At 38.1% G+C, this 17,274-nt stretch overlaps 1 protein-coding gene across 7 annotated transcripts in view; it reads right to left on the reverse strand.

Moving 5' to 3' along the window:
* Saf-B (Scaffold attachment factor B) overlaps positions 1-17,274 on the reverse strand; it is a 307,055-nt gene that overhangs the window by 171,969 nt on the left and 117,812 nt on the right. For all 7 annotated transcript variants that reach the window (XM_067138304.2, XM_067138300.2, XM_067138303.2 and 4 more), the window contains one exon: positions 1,754-1,869. In XM_067138304.2, coding sequence (XP_066994405.1) covers positions 1,754-1,869 — 116 coding nt within the window. The remainder of the gene's footprint in view (positions 1-1,753; positions 1,870-17,274) is intronic.

Genomic DNA, 17,274 nt, shown 5'->3' on the forward strand with positions numbered 1-17,274 from the left:
GGAATTTGCCATCATGTTGGATGCTTTGGTACCTAATGTGCTTAATTTTATTCGATTAGCGAATGAAGAACTACTTGTGGTCGATTGTTGTTAGGCTTGGCGTTACAGGTACCGGTATTAGATTTTTCAAAGAGTTTGGCTGAACTGAAATAAGTTTTCAAAGGAATATGACAAAGTTTTCGGAGGAAACTGACGAAGTTTCCCCGGTAAAATTGAATGTAAAGTTTTGCGATATTTAAGTCGTGTACCAGTACCGGTAATAAAAGTTTGAAGCCAGCCCCACGGTCTAACTTGCCTGCCTCCCACCCGGAAGGGCCCGGGTTCGATTACTAGCCAGGTCAGGTGTTTTTACCTGGATATGAAGGCTGGTTCCATGTCCAGTCATTCTAGGATTACGTTTAATTGAGGAGCTATTTAATGGTGATATGGCGACCCCGAATTAGAGAGCCAGGAATAACGGCCAAGAGGATTCGTTAGAGTGACCATGCGTCACCTTGTAATCTGCAGGCCTTCGGACCGAGGGCGGTCGCTTGGTAGGGAGAAGGCCCATTATGGCTGTAGTTTGGTTTGGTTTAAGGGCGTTTGTAAGATTATAAGTATACATATTTCATTTTTGTGATGTTGAGCCAAGTTCTTGATGGTTCATTCGTTCCCGGATTTTCCGTTTTCCCGTGTTGTACGTTTTTTTTTTCCGTGGTCCCTCCAAAAACGGAGAATCGAGGTTCCACTGTATTTGTATTGTAACAAAAAGAGTCTTACGGTTCGAAATATACAACACTACTTTCCTCAATAACACTAACTACATTGATTTTCACCACCTCTCCGTGCATGTAAGCCAAGATAAGCTCAATCGCATTTGCTTCAAAACTGGTAACTGGCAACCAAACAACACAGGGGCAAGGTCAAAGTTGTTCTGTCACAGTATTTCAACTTTCCTTTCCAGCAATCCAAAAAGGTGTGTAGCATAATCAGTGGCTCTGATCTCAGGAACTGGTTGTACTGTTCAATATAGGATGGAGGTAAAATATCTGCTTTCAGCCACAATTTAATGAGACTTATCTTGCACATTTCTAACACTGTCTTGTAAAAGACCTGGTCAATATTAACAACTGAGATACCCGATCAATCCATATAGTAATTGGGATGCAAGGGGACGTAGGAGACCCTGATTTCCAGCTGCATATCAAATTTGAAACCAGGACGAACCTTTCCATAAAAAAGAACCCGACAAAATATTTTAGTATTTCAGTGATAAACTGTGAACTTACTGCAGATGAGGTATTGCATTCAAGATGATCACAGGCGTGTAAAATATATTGATAGCAGAAGAAAATCATGCATGCTTAATTGCACATACTTACAGGTGCATCAGTGATAGGGTTCTCGTAACGGAAGGATAATACACAGTTTAAAATACTAATTTTGAAGGGACAGAAAAAAAAACCCTGTCATAACAAAGGAATTTTCGCCATATGCCGTACGAAATGCATACTCAATAGTAGTCAATGTAAGTAATTCGAGCCTTACATATAAAGCCTGAAAATGAATGAAAAAATAAATTATAGGATAAACACAATGACAGGGCAGGGAAAGAAAAGAGGGACTGAATCGTACGTCTATGAACATGTCAGTAAAAATGATAAAATATAACACATCATATAGTGCAATTCCATTTTAAATCTTTACTTACGTAATAAAAAAACTCCTCCATAGAGAATGACTTACGATATATCCCTTAATGAGTAATTCTTACCTTGCCATATTTCGAGAAAACTTGTTTCAGATCAGTTGCTCTGGTAGAAGATGATAGTCCACTAACCCATAAATTACGGCTGCTACTAGCAGTAACTGCCTGCTTTGCTTTCTTGTCTGAAAAAAGTAAATGTAGTTTAGGACAAATGCAAAATAAACCTCATGACAGTAATACCTTCACAAAAAAAATAGGAAATAAGTTAGAAGTTACATATAAAATACTGGAGAACATACTAGAACTTAACAGAAAAACTGAACATTCTGTTTGCAAACTTTATGTCAAGTGTACAGTCTGCAAGACCTAAACAAATAGTTGAAGGGATTAATGTTGCATGAAGGGTCCTCCAGAAGGTTTTAAAAGCAGTACTATTAGGCAGGACCATATGGCTGATAAAGCAGGCATGAGGCAGTTTTTAAAAAGTAATTATAATCAGTGGAAAACAGTAAATAAGAATGTAAACAGACTCTGGGATCGGTTTAACGAAATTGTTCAGGTATGTGAAAACATTTGTACCTTTAAAGGTGGTAAGGAATGATAAAGACCCTCCTCATTATAATAGAGCAAGAAGGAGGTGCAGACTGGAAAGAAATAGAGTTAGAAATGGCTGTGGAAGGAGAAATTGAAGGAACTTGCTAGGAAACAATCAAGCAAAGAAGGCAGCTAGGGATAACCTGATGGCAAGCATAATTGGCAGTCATACAACTTTTAGTGAAAAATGGAAGGGTATGCATAGGTACTTTAAAGGCAGAAACCGCTTCCAAGAGGGTCATTCCAGGAATAATTCATGAACAAGGAGAGTGTGAATGTGAGGATCTTCAAAAGACAGAAGTATTCAGTCAGCAGTATGTAAAGATTTTGGTTACAAGAAAAATGTCCAGATAGAGGAGGTGACTAATGCTAAAGAAGTATTAAAATTTACATATGATAACAATGATATTTACAATAAGACACAAAAGTTGAAAACTAGAAAAGCAGCTGGAATTGATAAGATTTCTGGGGATATACTAAAGACAATGGGTTGGGATATAGTACCATATCTGAAGTACTTATCTGATTAATGTTTGGTTGAAAGAGCTATACCAAATGAATGGAGAGTTGCTATAGTAGTCCCTGTGTATAAAGGAATGGGTGATAAACATAAAGCTGAAAATTACAGGCCAGTAAGTTTGACATGCATTGCATGTAAGCTTTGGGAAGGCCTTCTTCTGATTACATTAGACATGTTTGCAAAATTAGTAAGTGGTTCGATAAAAGGCAATACGGTTTTAGGAAAGGTTATTCCACTGAAGCTCAACTTGTAGGATACCAGCAAGATATGGCAGATATTTTGGATTCTGGAGGTCAAGTGGACTGTATCGCGATTGATCTGTCTGCATTTGAGAGGGTGGATCATGGGAGATAACTGGCAAAAATGAGTGCAATTGGACTATACAAAAGGCTGACTGAATGGGTTGCTATATTTCTAGAAAATAGATCTCTGAGAATTAGAGTAGGCGAAGCTTTATCTGCCCCTGTAATAATTAACCTCCTCAGACCCGCTGTCCCCTATAAGGCACATTTAATTTTGTAATATCCTTGTGATCGTTTCTACATCCACTGTTGTGTTCTTGCATTGTTGCCTTTCTCAAGAATGCAGCTCAGTAAGGCAACCGTATTTTAGCGCCAAATATTAACCATTATTGGATGGTAACACAATTCAGAAGAACTGTCTGCTAGCCGAACATGTGCTGCAAGCAGAGGTGAATTTCACATTTTCAGTATTTCACACTACTGAATGGCAACACAAATCACTCATCAGTTTTTGTAATATACGTTGGCAGAAAAACGATTGATACTAAATCTTACTTTGGATCTAGTACATGTTAAGTTTTGATGTCCCCTATAGGGGACATTGGGTTTTGGGCCTTCTTAATGTAGTGTTTCTTTGATATGTGTCTAGTTGGACTGAATGATGGGCTACGAGCAGTGTGTATGTATGTGGGATGTGTGTGTGATAACCCCATTTATTATATTTTACCACGTTTCATTGTTCATTAGACTTGTCGGAAAAGGATATCACTGAAACTCTCAAGTGTGATATATCAGACATTGATATTTCGGATGGTGAAGGTTATGGGGAAACAGATCTTACACCGCAACCACTTCAAGAGTTCGACTGAACTTCCAGTGTTATAGCCGGTACGGTAAAGATGTATAAGACATAAATGGTCGGATATTTAATTCTATACAACTTTGGTTATGTAGTATTTATCAATACCACCACTAATAATATAAATATTTAAGAATTAAATTTTAGGCCTTCCCCTAAACTACCATTTCACTCAGCGTGAATAAAATTATTTATGGCTTAGATTGTAGCGACTTATTCCCCAACTTTGCATACCGATTTTCATTAACTTCTCTTTAGCCGTTTTCTATTGATGCGTGTACAGACAGACAGAAATTACGGAAAAGAAAAAAGTGCATTTCCTTGTTACTGTGGACATTACCGATACAGAAATACCATTCTTTTCAAATTCTGAGCAATGTACAGACAAAACTCTTATTTTATATATAATATCTATATATATATAATATATATATATAGATCTGGCCAAAACATTGTAATCAATGGATCAAGCAGTATCTCGTCATAAACTCGCTACCTATTTTAACATCTTGTCGATGGTAACCAATTTTCTCTCCAGCAGACAAAGAGTTTCTTCCTGAATCTGCCTCATCACAGATATCTGTATTATCAGGAGTATCTCAGGAGAGTATCCTTGGACCCCTACTCTACGTCCTCTAAATCAACTACATAAATCTTTGCATCCGAAATAGTCAGTGTTCCCTCTTATACGACGATGACTTGAAAATCCTAAGGCAAGTGTTTACGCTGATGATTGTGATGAAGTATAGACAGTTCTTAATTCGTGCGGTATGGTGACTCGTTTAAGAAATGGAATCTCTCTCGCAACGTTAAGAAGTGCATATCTTTTTCATTGCTAAAGCAAGGAATGAATACCACCTACACCAACCACGAACATACACACACTTATCAGCTTCTCAGGTAAGAGACCTAGGTGTTATAATCAACTGTAAACTGACCACCTCTGCACATATTGTCAATAAAATTCCAAGCTAGGCTTAGTCTAGGCATTCCTTACAGGTTCGCTGAAATGAATGACATTAACACCTTAAAATTAGACTTTCCCATTATTGACTTTTTCCTCTACCTGGTCCTCATCTATCACAAACATATCCCTAATAAATAATTTTTTTAAGACTTTTCCTTTCACAGTTTATTCCCAATCCTGTTGTTAAGAACAAAACTAAATCAAACATCTTGAACTACCTGGGTACACTTGACCTGAGATGCCGTTTACATTTCTCTGGTCTATATAACAATCATAAAATAATATTACTACATCAAATGTAATTCTCATCCTACAAACTTCCCTACACACTTTCTCCCCTGCCTGAACGCAACCGGTACATTCATCGTGCGTCCTGTCCGCGCCTAACCTTACAACAACGCTAAACCTTTTGCCAACTCTTGGTGACTCAGTACCTGATATTGACATATTCACATCCTTTGCATCCTGCAAACACAAGATTAAAAGATTCCTTTGCAGTCCTCTCAAGGTTTCCATTTTATTCCATACTTCCAACCCAGAAACGTTCGTCTTCCTAACTCTATAACCGACCCTTGCCAGTTATCACTGCCACTGTTCTTTCAAAACGCAGGGTTGGAGAGCCTTCGCGCGTGAATTATTGATGCCAAGATAAAGCTCCTACGGCACAACGAAATACCGCATTCATACTTACAATGTGTGTGTGTTTATGAGCTGAGGCTATGGAACCTAACTTTACAATGGGGAGAAAACTGGGTTTGCAACAAAACAATGGCTGTCCTGATAATCATTAACTACTGTGTTTATCCATTTTAACGTCCAGCAAAGTACAGGAACAGTTTCTTTTCGTAGCCCACAAAGTTTCCTTCAATCTCTTTACCTAATTTCATTCATCATTCAATTCATCTTCATTAACTACTGAACTGAGGTTGGGGACAGGAGATCTGGCCAAAAAAACCTGCCTATAATTTCACTACCTCATCCCCTATGCTTTATCAGAAACAGGAGATGGATCCATTTATTCCATGGAAAACTTTGAAAATGATGTAAATACAAGTTACTTTATGTACATAAAAAATCCTACCTAGGGATTGGTTGGTGCCAGGCCACAAAAATTTCCTTCCACGCACCTTTCATTTCTTTGACCTATAAGTGCTTAGCGTCCGAAAATAAAATGTGCGATGTTTATGCATGGTTTTAAGCACGTGATACTTCGTTGTGCTTCAGAAAGGTTGTACGTTTCAAGAACCAAGAATACGTCATTCTTCATTCTTACCATCCACTGACGAATCGTACATATCACGAGCATGGATGCAAGATAGTACAGAGTTTTTAGCAACAGGCGAGATTTTTATTTATGACTTCACAAATATTTCCAATAATTGTAAACTAAGGGATGGACATATTGTTGACAATCCTATCAATCTACCGACACACAAAAAAATCAATCATGTCTTATTGACGTGACAGTGGCTTGTAAATACAGCTGTCCTGACAATCTGACGCTGCTCCCAGGGAGTCCTATTATTTGTATTCCCTTACTAGTGTGGTGAGTGAAATATTGGAAGTTTTACAGGAAGAACCAACGTTTGGAGAGGAACAGCACATCAAATCACCCGATGACGGATGTGAAAAGGTTGATAAGAAATTGTTATGAGGGTAATCAAAATTACCTTGGTAGATAGCTATTTCTGAGTAAATGTGACGGGCAATTGCTTCAACAGCATTTGAGAAAAGGGAAGGCTAGGTCCTGTGGTAGTCAAAATATTACTGAAAATTCTACAGATAGAACAAAAAACCAGTAAGCCATGCAAAAGGAAGCTGTCATATAAAATAGTCATACAGGAGATTGAGCCCGTGCCTCAGTTTCAGATATCCCTGATAGAAAATTCAAAAACATTAGTATGTTGATTTGTAACACACAAGAAATAACCCCAAAATGGACAAGATCACAATCTTCACCTCATTTAGTATTTAGTGACTGTGTTCCTGTCTCCTCAACGCCCCCACCACAAACACATCCAATGAGGGTGCAAAATTGTGAAATTCCGATCGACTTCTATATCTGCCAGCCTCCGTGGCTCAGGTGGCAGCGCGTCAGCCTCCATCCGCTGGGTTCCGTAGTTCAAATCCCACTCACTCCATGCGACACTTGTGCTGGACAAAGACGCAGAACAGGTTTTTCTCCGGGTACTCCGGTTTTCCCTGCCACCTTTCATTCCATCAACACACTCCACTAACATTTCATCTGTCAGTCAATCATTGCCCCAGAGAAGGGAGACAGGTCTCAGCAGCCGGCACAACTCCTATCCTCGCCACAAGTTTGGGGCTTCATTCATTCCATCCCTGACCTGGTCACCGACTGGAAAACAGGTTGTAGGTTTTCATTTCCTTCTCTGCCAATGCCTATAGGATACCTTTCCTCCTTTCCAAGTATAAACTGCAATATAAAACGATAGGCTGAAAGAATTTGGACTTCGTAGAAGTGTAATCTAGTCCTACCTCTCATTGATGCAGGTGGAACTGAATCTAACAGGGGACATACAGTATTTTTTGACAACTACTTTACATCCCTGAAATTGGTAAGACATCTGGCTTTAAAGGAAATGAGTGCGACAGGGACATTTCACGAAAACCAGACAGAGAAGTGCCCCCTTCAAAGAAAGGCAGACAGAAGAAAGAAGGGAATCAGATGACTTCCGGGAGTTTTGGTGGTGCGTCAGAACGACAACAGTGTTGTCACTGCCGGTACGAACTACAAACAGACTGAGATAACATGGTACATCAGGAAGATCCAGTGTTTAAAAATATGTATGTATACCACAATGAAAGTTGTTCAGTCCTTTAGTGGCATCCGAAGAGTGCATCAGTTTGATTAGTTTAGACCTTGCCCGAAATGCTTCTGTGGATTCTTGAAACATAAATAGAGCATACAGTATTTATACTGTGATAAGTCTGTAGTGGAAATTATGGTACAGGGTAAATTGGATAAGTTAACACTGTCTAGATTGCAACATTATTGTACAATGTAATTCTGAGCAACTAGTGTTGTACTGACCCGAGTGCATAGCGCCCAATATTTTGGAAGGCCTGTGTAAAAAACTATCACTTGAATGAACATTCTGACAGTTTGAAAGTGTTTCTGCAAATATTAGGAGTATAAATGTGTAGTTAAATTGAAATAAAACACAAAAAATAACTTTATGCACTAATGGGTTAATCGCTGCTACAATGTAGCGACATAAGTTTCAAACAATGCGGCCGTGTAATATAGTGTACGACAGCTATTGCACCGTCTTTATACATCATGTAATTAAAAACATATCAGATATTTACAGCTAAACCTGTGTCAAGACGGCACGTATTTCCATAAATATAGAAGACCCGTCAAAAGTGAAAAGGAGGACTATTGCACAACCTTTGCTGCACCCATAAATGTAAGAATGAAATTAGTGTCCGAATGACCACATGATCAGCATGCTAGTGCCATATTCGCAAAATGAGAGTGGAAGTGGTGGTGATTAATGTTTTAAGAGGAAGTCCAACCAGGAAATCATCCTCTATATAACATTTATCAGAGAGAAAAAATGGAAGGAGTGCGACACTTCGTAAAATTAAAGTTATCGCCTTAAAGGCAAGGGCCACAAAGAGCGTGAAAAATAAAGGCTCCCTAGACCCCGAGTCCTCTAATACCGCCAGGGTCAGAAAAGAACAAGAGTTGACCAACGGAGGTCAGACAGGATAAATGAAAGTGAGGAGGTTGGCACAAGTGGAAGCAATGTCAAGGCGTGGCTAACGACCTCGCTCCAGATTCTCTAGACTTCAATCTCAGAGAAAAACGCAAAAATCGCCACTGATGAAGTTAGGATTCTTGTAATCTTATCTGTCCACAAACCTTCTAATGATACATATCATTTAATCCACCTGCTACTTTCAATAGTTAAGCATTTGTTATTGTTGGCAATCTCAACAGCCATACCACTGTTTGCAGATATTCCAAAAGGATTTCCCACAATAGATTATGCAGAACTACGTCAACTAACTTTAGTCCATAAAAAACTTCCCATCTCTTAAAAATGGGAGATAGCAGCGCGGATATAATGATTCAAAGTGAAAAAATTTCCCCAGCAAAGTATTGAATCAGTTTGAACTCAACGGCACACAGCGACTGACAGGAGAGACCGCGGGAGAGGTCTGCTACACGACATAGTACCGGCGTGTATGCTTTAACTTAGTGCATGGAGTACCAAGTTCCGAATGTCAAAATCTGTGTCAGCGAGGCACGACCTAAGTGAGAACTTCGACTATGACGTTTAACAGACCCCCTCTAACGGCTAGACTCCAGTCAACGCACTTCTGCATCTTATTTCTTCCGTTTCGGTCTTGAACTCCCAGTAAAAATGAAGACACCTGTTATTTGGCGTTAACCATTGTTTTGGATGAAGTGGGCATTAGCCTCTACCTTATAAGCGGCTTCAGGCGTGATCAATCCTGTTTGAAGTGCTACTACTCCATGTCTGCTACAATATGTGATTTCTCTTGCCAATATAAACATTATAGGGTTTGTTTTTTTTTGTTTGTTTTTTTGTGCTTTACGTCGCACCGACACATATATGTCTTATAGCGACGATGGGACAGGAAAGGCCTAGGAATTGGAAGGAACCAGCTGTTGCCTTAATCAAGGTACAGCCCCGGCATTTGCATTTGCTTAGTGTGAAAATGGGAAACCACGGAAAACCATCTTCAGGGCTGCCGACAGTGGGGCTCGAACCCACTATCTCCTGATTACTGGTTACTGGCCGCACTTAAGCAACTGCAGGTATCGAGCTCGGTAACATTCTTATTAACTCACTGGTAGCAATGAGTTTGATTATTACACTGCCAGCTCTGTGTTGTTACCTTATGCTTTTAACCTCTGGCAACACGATTGTGTTTTTTTTTTTCACTTAGCCACGATAAACTCGCTCGTATTTTTTCACACTTGTTTTATGTAAGAACATTCTGATTGACTGACTGATAGCAATGATATCCTATATGATTAATTATTTCACTACCAGCTCTCTATTGTACTTTTTGTTTTTAACCTCTGTTCAACAAGATTGTGTGTTTTTCTCTTAGGCACGATGAACATTCTACGTTTTTTCACACTAGTTTCAAGCCTATTTGATGTTTTAAATGTAAATGTTGATTTTGAGGCTACCATATATTTTAATGACACCAGGTTTGTGGCCCTGACCGACCTTTAGGCTAAGGTTTATTTCGGCTGATGATGCTTACGACAGTTGACCGAAACGTCGGGTCTTACAATGCCTGTCGTAATGTTCATATCCTAAATATAAGGAAAGATAAATATTGGAAAGGTGGTGTAAACTATTATTCTTATTTTAATGTTCATAATGAAATATGCTGTTCTGCAATTGATACCGCAAGGCAAGCTGAACAAGAAGCACACAGGAAAGATAGAATATCCATGAGCTTTTTCAGCTGAGGTTTGCTTTGACTCTGATATGTAAATGCTTCCTTTATACCCCCCGAGGTATTGCTAACCGAGATCTAATATTTACCTATTATCTCTGGTGTTTGTATTCAGGAAGAAGCCAGCCTCATCCAAGGACTTACGTGTGGTGTATGGGGATGTCCCGTAACATCTGGAGACATTAGAATTGTGGTGAAGGATTACCTAGACAAAGAAGGAAACACAAATTCCATCTTCAAAAATAATTGGGACTGGTGCAGACAGGCTAAAAAGTTTTCTTGATAGATATTGAGTTCTTTCGTTTCGCTCTGCGAAAAATATCAAACGTGCTAGAGCCTCGGTAGGATAAGTAGAATTTGGTGAATTTCAACAAATTAGAAACATCACTGGATGGCGTTCTCCAGAAAACATTGTAAACAACGATGAAACTAATATTGTTGATGATCTGGGTAAGTTAAAAGTGACTGTAAACAGAGGACGTAATAAAAATGAAAGCGGTTGGTTTGATATACACATTTTCGAGGATTGGATTTTTTACAAATTGACTGCGGTATCTCAGTAAGTTACCTGGTGAAAAAGCTGCCTCTGTGGATCAGTCTTAGTGTGTGCCTCCAGATCCTAAGAATTGATAGGGAATTACATCTTAAGGGTGTTCAGAATCTGCAAGCCAAATTTCATTGGTTAATATTAATTGTTATTGAATGTATATGTATTCATATTTCACCATGACCAAAAAAGTAACTAATGATATTTCTGCATTCCCACATATTATAGTGTTACTCAATTTCTGCAAAAGTTTTTTTTTTCTTTTTTAAAAATATTTGTGTTAAGTACCCCTTCATAGTTATGACTGGCACAATTTTGAGTTAAATTGAACATTAATTAATTCTGAAATGTGTTCTAACCACCTATGTTTACTTGAACATTGGGGTAATTGGAACATTAAAGATCTGCAATAAATTTACAGGGGGTAAATAGAACATTTACAGGGTAATTAGAACATGACCAAGTAAAGTGTGTTGTCTTTAGGGCGAAGTTCTTCCCTATCAACCGCAGCCTAAAACAAGCATGGAAAAAAATTTTTGCTGGATTGAAAAAGGAGAAATCCTGGAGTCAGACTGCCAAAGCATATGTTTGGACCATACCTTGGAAAGTTATGGACCTCCAGTTCAAGATATATTTAACCCTTTGAACAGGGAAAAATTTCCAGAAGACTGATCCTTTGGCTTTAACCCACTTTAAGGCGAAAGCTGTAACAAACATTCCTGCTGCTTCCGCTGCTAATGGCATCAATAATATCCCATAAGTACGAGACCCTGAAGTGTCAAATTCTCCACAACCACTGGCACTGGTCCCTGAGATTCCAAACATTCAACACCAAACGGTATCAGTACCTGTATCTTAAGTAAATTCCCCTCAAAATTCCAGACCTGAAACCTCAAGCAACCCACAGAAAAATCTTTAGTGTCTTTAGAGAATCATTAAGTAAAAAGCTTAATCAGGCACAGAATAACCGAACGCCTCGACAAGGAGTTAGGCCTAAAACGATCAAAGTTAAATTCATAATATGCTGAAATTCAGACTTCCGAAGAAGCTCTACAGAGAATAAATGATGGCCAAATATCAAAGAAGTCAGGCAATAAAAAAAAAAACTGTAAATCCATTCCTCGTAAGAAAACCAGGAAGGCAAAACTAAAATATTTCAGCTCATCGTCTGATAGTGACCAATTTTCATAGGTAGACTCAAGTGATTTTGTGCAGATAGAATCATCCGATAGTGACAAAGACAATCTTTACAACACTTCTAAGGAACACATTTCTAATGATTATAAGTATTACAATGTGTATTACAACCGTCAGTGGTATATTGGTATGGTTTTGTGCACAAACAATGATAATACTACAGCACGTTATATTTTTTAGTAATGCCAGGATTATGACTGGCCAAAAGAAGTTATTGAAGTTTTCACCAGATATATATTTTATGGCCCTGTAAATCTAATTGGAAATGGTCCATTTTCAGTACATCAACAAAAATTTTAAAACAGAAGTATATGGAAATGAAAGACTAAATCATAAATGAAAATAGTGGTTTTTCAGTTATTTATTATGCAGCGCTCTGAAAATGTGACATATTTTACGCAAATTCAAATTTATGTTGCTCAAACACCTGTAAAGATATTTCAATTGCCTGTTGTACGGATAACTCCTGAACAACTGATTTAATTTCAGTGATATTTTCAGGGCAGATGAACAGAAGGTACAGTATGTTCCTATTATGCCCTCATACCAGATTAATTCTACTTGTTCCAATAATCCCAGTTGGGGTAAATAGAACACTGAAGGACAGGTCAGGTGAAAAATGGAAAAATACTCTAAAGTATAATCATTTATAGGTTGTCAAAATTACTAAATAATCTAGGTCACAATAAGTTCATTAAGCCCTATTTGGAGTCTCATTTGTTTAGTTTGATATCTAACTTATTTGTTTTTCATTTCAGAAATATTGTTCTCGTGTTCTAATTATCCCAGATTCCCCTAATGTTCTTTTGGCTCCTTCAAATAAGCATTGTCAACTCGTATCTGCTGCATGCCATGGTCTTGAAAAACTGCGAACCAATTTCTCACAGAACGTGCAGGTATTGACTTGAGTTATTGGTCATTAAACGTGTGACCTCCAAGCAAAAAGGTGAAGAAGAATGCCATAATGGACTACCTCACTTTATGGCTAGGAGGGAAGAAGGTTCCATAAATTGCCTCGTGTTAAAAAAAAGAAAGGATATGCAAGAAAAACGTATTACTGCAAAACCTGCAGCCAGAAGCCTTTTTTTGCATCCCGCTACATGCTTTCATTTGTATAAAACTTCACATTTGTTTTTCTTTTTTTTCCTTTTGCTAGTTGCTTGTACGTCGCACCGAAACAGCTAGGTCTTATGGAGAAGATGGGACAGGGAAGCCCTCTCGGAATGGGAAGGAAGGTACAGCCCCAGCATTTGACTGGTGTGAAAACAGGAAACCATGAAAAACCCTCTACAGGGCTGCCGACAGTGGGGTTCCAACCCACTATCTCCCGGATGCAAGCCCACAGCTGCACCCTCCTAACCGCACAGCCAACTTGCCCTGTCTTCACATTTGTAAAATGCCACAAAGTGTTTTGCTTCATGGAAGAATTGTATAGTATATGTATGTAAATTGCAGTGAATTGTGCTCTTCATGCACCAAACATTAGGATATAAAATATCAAAATTAAAACTTTCCAACATATGTTGCTCAACCTTCCAGTACCAAAAGGGAAGCGTAATGTGGCTGTGTTATAACTTAGCGCATGAAAAATACAATATACACATTTTAAAATTCGGAAAATAATACTCCACTATGACCCACAAAAACATCCGCTTAGGAAAGATTAAACTCACTGCACACTTGCCAATTTTACGCAGCATCGCCTCAAGATTTCCGTATGGTTCTTACGTTATAATGTACAAAAGTACATGTGAAGAAGGAAGCACTTCAACTCACACTCCGAGGCATCAATAAAAAGTCTCCAGTGGACAGGATCATACCGTGGTACTCTAGTTTCAGCTTAACATCTGGAATGCTGTTGCAGTAAACCAAGAGTTTCTCTTGAGAAAAGAAAGGTGAAAATTACTCCTCACAATGTCTGTAGCAATAACAAGTCATCCCTGGTGCCAACATGTCGCTTTCATGGAGGTTAGACGCAAGTATCTAACAAACGAATCTGATTTAACAATAAATTCATCAGAAAAATGTGAATCGCACACACAACACTCATCAGAAAACTTTGTCTATTCTGAGAATCGCCATTTCCCCATTTTGAAACTTCTGCTTCATTGTTACGTAGTCTGAAGAAGTGTTTACCTTTCGTTGTTTTATGGCCGCACTTACACAAAGCAAGTAGGCATTTCTTCCTCCTCGGTATGTTTGGAAATTTTATAAATCCAGCACTATATTTACACTAAATAAATTAATACGATCACCAAACCACACGCTCTTCACTTTCACTTGACAATAATGCAAGGCACTTAAGTTTTGCCTTCAAAGAACAACACTACCAAACATAACTATATCACAACTACAGATACCAACCCTCAGATAGTAATGGTGCAGCCCCTAGCGAACGATTCATCGCAGTCCCTATACTAGCCAACAGGGGACAACTTAAGAGCTCACACTTTCACCTCCACCAGTTATTGTTATATAAGCTGGTATTCTTCAATTCTATTGCGGTTCTTATTGGTGAATTTCAAGCTCTTATATGATGCAGATGGACATCAGCTTAGTCGCCACGTATTGGTAACTGGGGATTATTACTTTCTTTAACTCCCCGGGGAGAGAGCTTTTACATCGAACATCTGATAGGGAGATATAGCTGAGGATAGGTAGATAATATGTGGAAGTAAGCCTTATTTCACTGGTAATGATAGACATTGTGGTTTTGAGCTGTGTATATATGAGGTGGGTGTGAGGGCTTTTCAACCAAACAGGAGCAGAGTATTAAAAAAAAAAGGCTTCCTTCGTAACAAAATATCATGAATTCACACTATATCTCAAGAGAAATAAATGTCCTGGTTTATGAACTACAAAACAAAAATGGACAATCAAATATTTTAACAGTATTATGCTGTCTTGTTACTTAACGCATACTTGTCAAACGAATCGCGTGACATGTCAACACTGGGAAAATACAGTATGTTAAATGAAACAAACTCACATATTTTGTAATTAGTTATTAGATATCAAACAAATGACTGGGAAAATGCTAAATACTTGAAATAATCGACAACTGACAAGGTCACTCGTGCAAAGTGTTAAGTTAAGGGACACAGGGACTGAAATTTCCAAATTCTATATAAACTGAGGTACAGATTTGAAATTGTATGTGCTTATGAATAGTCAAAATATAAACCACTGTGGGGAAATTTCAGCATTGCAAGTTGATTAGTTCCTGAGATATTATTTTGTACATATTCATGTGCAAATTATTCAAGATTTATAACGGTCTGCTGCATTAAACCCATCAAGATAGTGTAATTTTTAGGTAATATTCTATTGCACTAAAACAATTGGAAGAAACCTACGGATTCGTTTTTTATTGTATTAATGAGTATGAAGAAATTATTTTTTTTCATATCCAAGTTTTATTCTATAAAAAAATCTTCAATTTTTTAAGTTCTGAAATCGATCCGCAGGTTTATAGTCATTGCAATGAAGATAATACCTGCATGTTTTGAAAGCAGTAAGATTTATGATGCGTATAACATTGTGAATGCCTGAAAAAGCGAATCAGAGAAAAAAGCAATTTTCTAAAATAATGGACGATTTACAAGGTTTCAGGTTACTAAAGACATTAGAACTGTCCTGCAGCATAGGTGACACCCTCTTCCTTTTATTTTCCAGCCTCCTCCATTTTGGTCAGTTTTACCTTCTGTCGACATACCTTTCGCTTCTCCATTGATGACCGCAGACTTTCATACTTCCTGCGACTGTCACATCTTTTAAGTGCTTGTGCTGTAGCATGAGATACTGAAGTTTGTGTTATTCCTGATTTCAACTCTCTGGTTGCACTACACCCCCACGTTGAATTCTGCTTCAACATTACGAGCAGCAATTTCGATGCTCCTCCGTGAAATAAAAAAAACCTATTTTGGGCGCTTCCTCCAGATAACAGAATGCAGAGACTCATTCTGATTTTGAGTAGCACCCCAGATACATCTGGATAGTAGCTCATCTGATGCCAGCCTTTCATAAACAGGTATAATCTTTGCAACTAAAGGTTCTAAAAGCTTTACAGCCATTCTGTCATGGCTCTGTGGTGTTTTACCTGCTGTGATACTTGATTGTAAAAGCACCAAGACTCAGAACCTTCAAGACACTTCCTGTGCTAGGGCTTACTGTCAGTTGACATAGTAGCATAGAGTGGCATACACTGCTTTCTTCATATCTGTAATATTAGTTATGTTCTGTACTATTGCATTCCTATAATAATTTGTAAGTTTTGTTATCGTGGCATTAGTAAAACCACCTGTACGACCACCAAGTTGTACACCTTTCGGCTTCCAAGTCTGTACCACCTGCCACAAACCTCTCCCCATTCTCTTGGCTACATGGTCGACATATTCCTCAACTAGAAAGCTGCACAATGCAGACCGACAGATGTAGGAGGCTTTTTTGAATTATTCCTATGAAATGAAATAAAGAAATCTGCTTGAATACACCACTAATGTGCGCTGATCGTGAGTCGAACGAAAGTGGGCGTTTAAATGACTGCACGCCAGGCATTTAATAGCTATGCTAGAGCTTTAAAAATGGCAGAATTCAGATAAAAACACTGCTGTCCGATCTGCAGGGGTTAGGAGTGAATTAGTATGGCAAAAACTGAAAATCAATATTTTTCATATATTTTGCCAATATTCAGTCCCAGTGTCCCTTAACTTATTGGTGATCTCTGAAGGCAGTCTCCTTTACCAAAAAAATATAGGTCGCCATCTATCCGTCAAAGTTGCGCACTTTAGGACAGCTTTGTACTTCGATTTTGCACTATATAGCATCTGAATTATCTTGCAACATCATATTTCAGACCACTATATGTATATTTCTTGCGTTATTCCACAAACATATATTTAAAAAATGCCTATTTAGCTATAAGCTCAGAATGCTGTAACACGAAGTGAAGCATTAAATCAAATACATAAAAATTAGGCTTTAAGGACAGTATTTACAGAAATATTACTATTCCACAATGTCTACCAGCAGATAACATCTATAAATTAAGTCACACAATAAAACTGAAGGAAGACAACAAAATTTTATATTAAACTAGCTGATGTACCCGTGCTTTGCTACGAAATTCTACTTGGTATACAGAATTGTAGGTTAGGTAGTGTACACGTTGTGAGCAAGACTATTAAAAT

This window comes from Anabrus simplex, chromosome 1 (genome assembly GCF_040414725.1).
Source record: "Anabrus simplex isolate iqAnaSimp1 chromosome 1, ASM4041472v1, whole genome shotgun sequence".
NCBI classification, from domain to species: domain Eukaryota; kingdom Metazoa; phylum Arthropoda; class Insecta; order Orthoptera; family Tettigoniidae; genus Anabrus; species Anabrus simplex.